This window comes from Aquila chrysaetos, chromosome 8 (genome assembly GCF_900496995.4).
Source record: "Aquila chrysaetos chrysaetos chromosome 8, bAquChr1.4, whole genome shotgun sequence".
Lineage (NCBI taxonomy): Eukaryota > Metazoa > Chordata > Aves > Accipitriformes > Accipitridae > Aquila > Aquila chrysaetos.
The window spans coordinates 39,079,031-39,086,123 of record NC_044011.1 but is presented as its reverse complement, the minus strand read 5'-3'; the positions used below and the strand labels follow the sequence as shown (position 1 = coordinate 39,086,123).

At 51.6% G+C, this 7,093-nt stretch overlaps 1 protein-coding gene across 1 annotated transcript; it reads right to left on the bottom strand.

Annotated features, from left to right (window-relative positions):
* Positions 1–367: 367 nt before the first annotated feature.
* Positions 368–6,398, bottom strand: REXO2 (RNA exonuclease 2). Its single transcript, XM_030022631.2, has 7 exons — positions 6,232–6,398; positions 6,036–6,119; positions 5,523–5,600; positions 3,370–3,481; positions 2,487–2,595; positions 2,077–2,130; positions 368–793 (listed from the first exon to the last, which is right to left on the bottom strand). Exons 1-7 carry the CDS (start codon positions 6,361–6,363, stop codon positions 664–666), a joined length of 699 nt encoding a protein of 232 aa, XP_029878491.1. The 5' UTR covers positions 6,364–6,398; the 3' UTR covers positions 368–663.
* Between the last annotated feature and the right edge of the window lie 695 nt (positions 6,399–7,093).

The following is a 7,093-nucleotide window of genomic DNA, read 5'->3' as shown; positions in this document are numbered from 1 at the left end:
CGCTTTCTCCGTACACCTGACCCACGGGCCAGTTTAGGTGATGGAAGCAGCTCATCACATTTCCTATTCTCACGAGTGTGTTGTGAAAACAGGAAGTGTTATAGGCTAGACACTTCCAAAGTGATTACCAAAGGCCAATATAGCTGCCAAACCAATACACTCCGTCCTGACCTGAAGGACCCGCAGCACTTTAGGGTTTGCGCTAATGGAAATGTCACCTGCCCGCTCACAAATCAAGTGGCTCACGCTGTTCCCTTGCACGCAGATGCTACCCACATGGTAGTTTTTATTTCACAAACCCGCGAGAGGCTGGTTCACCTAGCAGCCTATGACGAGCACAAAAGAAAGGCTGTATGAAAACACCATCTTTCAACAGAACTGTTTTTATTGTGTAGTGAAAGACTGCATCTAAAACTGGATGAAGAGGAGTATCAAACAGCATGTTTTACCTAGTACGTACAAAGACAGACGCTGCTGAGGCTCGAGCGTGTCGATCCTTGCTCAAACCACAAAGAAGCAGTAACTCAGGCTTCCATCTGCATTTTAACAGCTGTTAAGAAACAAGGTAACCGAAGGGTGCAGCTTCTCGAGAGACTGGCAAACAGAAAAGAACCAGGAGACGCATCTAGTATGTGCTGCGGGATGGCACGGTAAGATGAGAAATCAGCTGGCAGTTTTATCGCTTTCTCCATTCTCTATTAGTTTCCTTTTCTTTTCATCCGTTTTCCTCTTGAAGATGCTATCTCTGTAGAACTGAAGTTCTTTGATGCTTTCCCTGATGTCATCAAGTGCTCTGAAAGAGAATTAAGGAGGGTTTCAAAACGCTTGCGCACATCTTCAGCTACATCTGGATTCTAACGCTTCTGAAAAATTCCAGGCTGTAAGAAATCAAGGTCTGATATGCACAGAAATAAAACCCACCCTCGCTAGTCTCGGGTATGTGGAAAGCAATAGAAGTCCACCAGCACTGGCACGCCAGGGAGTAACACACAGCTTATTAGTTTATGTCACCATGGGACATGGAAGCTCCTGAAAGCCAACAGGTTCAACAGCTTCGAGTACTAAAACCAATTCAACCCAAGACAACAGAGGTGAGGGCTCCAGAGACCTGCTTTCAGCTCCTGCCTTGGCCTGTTTCTGACCTCTGCGACAGTCACCCCTGCCTTCTTTTCATACCAGAGCCGCCTCTCCTGCCAAGCATGGCCACATCGAAGCAGAGAAGTAAAGGTTCAGTGGCTCCTTTTCACTGTCATTTAGGACAGTCATAGCTCTAAGTACCAAACAGCACCTACAGAAAGTCCACTGCAGACGCTTTAACACCCGGGTGTCTTGTGCTTTTTTCTACGTTTAGTCTGCGCAGATGAAAGAGCAAAATGGATGTGCTTACATGGTATATATGGACTTATCAAAACCTGTGGATCCCACAGGACCCACTGTCTCCTCTGTTCAGAAGAAGCAGAAAATGTGGCTTTCTAGAAATACATGTTAATATTGTGCAGGATCTTTTCTTGCAAAACCTCGAGGCAACTGCAACTTTTAGGAATGCCTCAGATGCTGGCAGGAGAGTAACTCAAAATTAAACCCTTCCACAGGAAGGAGAATGAGCTCTTTGACACATGACGACCTCGGGAAAACAGCCAGGAACAGAACTCTCATCTCCCCATTTGCAGTCTTTCAATTTTAGTGTCTCTGCGAACAACTCTGCCCCAAAGAAGGACAGATAAAGCCCATTGTTAGGCTACCATTTTCATGTGCCTTCTCACCATGACGTCTAAGAAGTGACAGATGTATCTACGTTGCCAAACAAGTGTCTTGGCTTGAATAGTAAACAGAGTGAATCACAGCAGATAAGGAAACTTCTGATTCTCTGTGTTTTAATAATCCCTTTCCCTACGCTAACCAGGCTTCAGACAGGAGGATACAATCGTCAGGGAGCAGAAGCACACGGCCTCTGCCATCATCTGCATTAGAAGCGGCAGGCCGGGAATTCAGAGGAAGCTTCACACTCTGCTTGTGAAGAGCACAGTGTCTGCCCAACAAGCCCTGCTCTGGTATTGACAAAAGTAGAAACCTCACCTGTGAGAAGCCGCTTTCTTTGGTGCAAACTCGTATTCCTCTGGATACCAGCGTCTGCAAGTGGAAAAAAGTGCCACTTAAAAAAGGAAATTGGGGTTCAAAAACATGTCCGGTGGCTGTGCAGGTTTGTTACAATCGGTGAAAGAATTTCGGCTTCCCTGGCGTCCAGAGAAGCCACAACCCTGGGAGTTAACGCGCTGCAAACTCCAGAGCGCGCCACTCACAGAGTACTCCAGGGCTCATTCTGCGCATCCGCCCGAACAGAACAGATGAAAGAACGAGGTGGCGGTGGCAGGCAGCCCTCTCCCAGCAGCCTTTAACCTTGTTTTAGAAGAGCGCGCGTTAGTGCCACTTAACAGGCTTCCCTAGATTACCTTTCGTAAGGACTACTTAATTTGGGGAACGTTTACCTGCAAAGTTCTTTGACAGTGCTCACATCAATGATCCTGTAATGAAGATGCCTCATGAACTGAGGCATGTATTTGTCAAGAAATTTCTTATCTGCATGAACAGAGTTACCTACAAAGACACAAAACAAGGTGTTTCTTCAAAGATGTTACAAAGCTACTGCGAACGACATCTAAACGAGAAGCAGGCTAAGCGAGCTGGGGAAAGATCATAGGGTATGAAAAGCTATTCGCAAGCAGCTCGTTTATCCCATTTTCTAGTAAATATGATTGCAAAGGTTTGTCAGATTTTCATTGCAGGATCACACGCTGTTTAAAAACGTAATCCCTCTGTTAATTCTCCAGTGACTACTCCTACAATTTCTGTCGCACAGATACCTATCAAAGTATGCAAGCATCGGGTTTTCCGCAAAGTGACAACGGGCATTGCTATTCATTTCACTTAGCATCAGTCCCAAGACCGTACGTGAACGTCCTGAATGTAGTTCCAGGTAGCAGGACGTTCGGCGGACTCATATTTGGCGTTTGGGTTGATACACAGGGAGGAAAGGATGCCGCTGGGTTTGCTGCTCAGATTTTATGGTCACAGATTGCTGTCAGCAGTTAAGTGGCCCGCCCCAATTATAACCATACACGGAAACATTAATGCAAAGAAGAACTGAAGTTTTCCGCAGCAATGACGTGCAGTATTTGCTTTAGGGAAGCTGCAGAACGGATGATGCCATTACTGAACCTCTCCTTACTAAAAAGGTTTTGATTTGCATGCTAGATCTCGGCTTAGAAAAACTAAAGCATCCCCGCCACGTGCATCAGCGGGCCTTTCGGCATCCGGCCGGGAGTCGCAGGAGGGATGGTATTGTTACTGTTAAGAAAGAACATACTTTACCTGCGAGAGGACAGAGACCGGGGGGTGTCTGTTGTCGTACAAAGGAGAGAAACTCATACTCTGCTTGCTGCAATGAAATTTTACTCTCCTTCACAGCCTTAGTAAGGCCAGACTGCAAAAAAGAGCCATCCATCATAAATCAGAAATACACTGCCAGGAAAGATACTTCCAGAAATGCTCAACAGCAAAAGGTCAACCCTTCAAGCATTGGTTGTTCCCCAGCGTGCCCAGAAGTACCAACTGAAATATGTGTTTCAATATTCTGGGACGTCCCCTTGCCTTTTTTCCTCTCCGGGCATTGCCACAAGCAGATCCGACTGATGTGTAGGGCGCCGCTCAGCAAGTAAAAATTAGCACAAGTAAAGGCGACCATAGCGTAGTCCTAACAACCCTGATGTTCCCATGGGTTTTGGTGGTTTGGATTTTTTTTTCTTTCCCGGTCGCTGTACTTTCCAGGGGTGGTTCTCAACTACCGAGATGTTACGCAAGTCTTGTTTATGCACCTGTACATACGTGACCCAGGAAAGTATTAGATTTCTCTTTGTTGAAGGAGACGCATTCACCTCCCCAGCGCAAAGCAGTAGGTATAAATAAAGAGAAATAATCAGGAGTCGTGGCTTAAGTGTTTATCAAGATTCCTATAAATCAGAAAAGTTCGTTCTTTCTTTTTTTTTCAATAGTTAAATGTCAAATCTGCTCCAAGTGTTCTCAGTGATTTATTTCCATCTGGCTACGCTATATATTTCCACGACTGTGCCGCAAAAATCTACTTGACAGATCCAAGTGGTGGTTAAAAAATTCATTATGTGGCTGCATTTTCATCTATATTCTAATTGCTTCTCTTTTCTTAGTCAATTAAAAATAAGTAGCTCCTCAGGAGCAGCGATAACGTATGCTACCATCTTCAATTCACTCGTGAACTGAAGCCGAGTTTGAGTCCTCGACTGGAGAAGGGGAAAAGCACCCATCACGGTAAATTAATATTCATTTTCCAAACTCTTGCTAATCCTTCCTGGGGAGAGTGAGATGCCGAAGGGGGGAGGAGGGGAGGGGTTATGGGTGTCTTAAAACTTCAGCCTTTAATTGAAAACTAACTTGAATTTCAATTCATAATCAGGGATTGGAAAATCCATTCGTTTTCTTGCTACCAGCAAGGAGGAAGCTTTCTTTGGTGGCTAAAAGAACTAAAAGTAATCTCTCGCTCCAGAAGTTAAGCTTTCGGCCAAAAAATACACCACGCTTACGGCACCGAGGGGACGGCCAAAAATAACCATCCAGCGTTTACAGTAAATGGGCCTGTCGCATTCTACAAGTACCTAACTTTGCAGCGATAAATCTGCATCTTGTCAGCTCTGGACTGTTCTACACCGACCTTGCGCCTGTTCTTACTTGGGACTTCAAGCCACCTCTTCCCCTTTCCCATCGGAATTATTCTTTGAACTATTTTACGCAACACCGAACAGGCTTCACCGGGAGGAGCTGTCAGAGGAGACCATCCAACCCAGCCTACAGCTGGGACTCCGGCAGAGGCAGGCCACAGCCGACAGCTCAGCAAGCAGACTGGGGAGCTGAACCCGACTTCTTAACCTCATGCCGAGAGGCACGCGCTGAGCCTTCCGCCTTTGAAGACGGGAGCCAGTGCCACATATCCGAGAGAGGGATCCCGTTCCCAGGCCCACCGATGCTTGCCTCGCCCTGCCTGCAGCTCTCCTGTGTGCCGTTGCTCCAGCCATCTCAGGGGAGCACTCGCTAGCTGCTGGCCTTTGCTGATGCTTCTGGCTCTCGAGTCAGAAAGTCGCTTCCAGCACTATTCAAACTTATTAAAAACCAGGCTACAAAGCACAGGCTGCTTCGGGGCCATCTTGCAGCTGAGATACAGGAGGACGACTAAAGATACAGGAAAGCAATCTGCAGCCGTGCCACAGATGACTTGCGAGACCTTGGGCAAAACGTTACGCATCAGCTCCTCACTACGAAATGATGATACTTACTGTCTCCCATTCTTTATCTCCTCTGTTTGACTGCAAACTGTTCAGCACAGGAGCTGTCTCTTTTTAGGTGACTGTACCGCAACTAATAATTCTGAATTATACGTCACTCTCACCAAGGCAAAGACAAGAGAAATTGTAGCATGACCGCTCTAGAAGGGTTACCTTCCCGTGATGCTCCTTGCACCACTCGGACATGCTGTCCAGCAGCTCGTCGGGCTGATTAATGATAAGGTTAGGGCCCTGTCGGGAAGAGAGAAAGGTAACGAAACACAGCTTAGCATCAAGCACTCGCAGTCTCCACAGGCGACGCTGCCACGCACAGCGGCCCCCCGCCATTTAGGGAGCCGGGGAAGCAGCTGCTTGGAGGGTAGGTACGCAGCGGCAGCTCGGGGGGGGCAGAGCAGCATCCGCCCCGTCCCCCCACTCGCCTCTGGGCCCGAGGCGCCCGCTTCGGAGCAGCAGATGCCCAGGCGGCCGGAGCAAGGCGCCACCCGCCCCCCAGCAGCGGGGCCCAAGGGCCGCTGCCCGGCTGTTGTTTTCTCCAGCTTCCCCCGGGAAGCGAGGGCCGAGTGCGCCCCGGGTGCCGGCCGGGCAAGGCCGGGGAGCCCGCAGGGCCCCGGGGGCGAGGCCCGGCCCGGCCCGGCCCGGCCCGGCCCGGCGGCTGCTCCTCCTCACCTCGGCCAGGACGTTGAGGTCGGAGTCGGTGATGAGGCAGGCCATCTCCAGGATCTGGTCCTTCTCCACGTCCAGGCCCGTCATCTGCCGCGGAGAGGGGAGGGATGCGAGCGGCACCGTCAGCGCGGCCGCCGGCCGCCCGCCCGCCCGCCCGCGCCCCCCGCCCCGCTCCGCCTCCCCTCCCCTCGCCCCGCACCTCCAGATCCACCCAGACCATCCGCTGCCCCATTCCGCCGCCGGCCATGGCCGCCGCCCGCCGCCGGCCCCGCCACAGCCGCCCGCCGCAGCTCCGCAGGCGACCCAGGCCAGCGCGGCCGCCGCCCAGCATCGCCGCCGGGCCGCAAAGCGCCGCCGCCGCACTACAACTCCCGGCAGGCCCCGCGGCGCCGGCGCCCCCAGGGCGGGCGCGGGCGGCGGGCGCGGAGGCTGATGGGAGATGTAGGCGCGGCCGCAGCCTCCAGGGACGGCGGCGGCGTGGCGGAGGAGGAAGAGGAGGAGGGCGGGGGGATCCCGGGAAGATGCTCCGCGGACGGCGAAGCGGCCGAGGCCTCCCCCCCACCCCGGATAAACCCGGAGAGATCCAGGGGATGCCCTGGCCGCCGAGCGACTCCGGCTAAACGGAGCCAGTTTTGCTGCACAGGGCTGAAACGAGGACGGTTCACTCTGGCCCGGGTTCTTTCCACGCAGGCTTTTAACGCTCCTCTTCCCAACAAGGAATGCCCCGCTATTCTGCCCCCCAAAACGCCGCCCAAAATATCAAAGAGGCCAGAAAGCATCCCTCCCGCCTTGAGTCCCTCTCAGAGAATGCACCCTGCATCCAGCGCACAGATGGACCCCTCCCACCCCACCCCACCAAAACACCGGCTTCTCTGCAGCGACCGTTTCTCTGAAATTCTGGCACTTTGGGGGTCCCTGTCCACCCCCCACCCCGCAAGAAGCCCTGAGGTGTCAGGTTAACAAACACGTTTAAAATTGAGGCACTGGCTGTGGCGGGGGGGGGGGCTTGCCGCTAGTCGCTTTACAAACATTAAAAGGTAGCTTTGATGGATTGGGTGGGC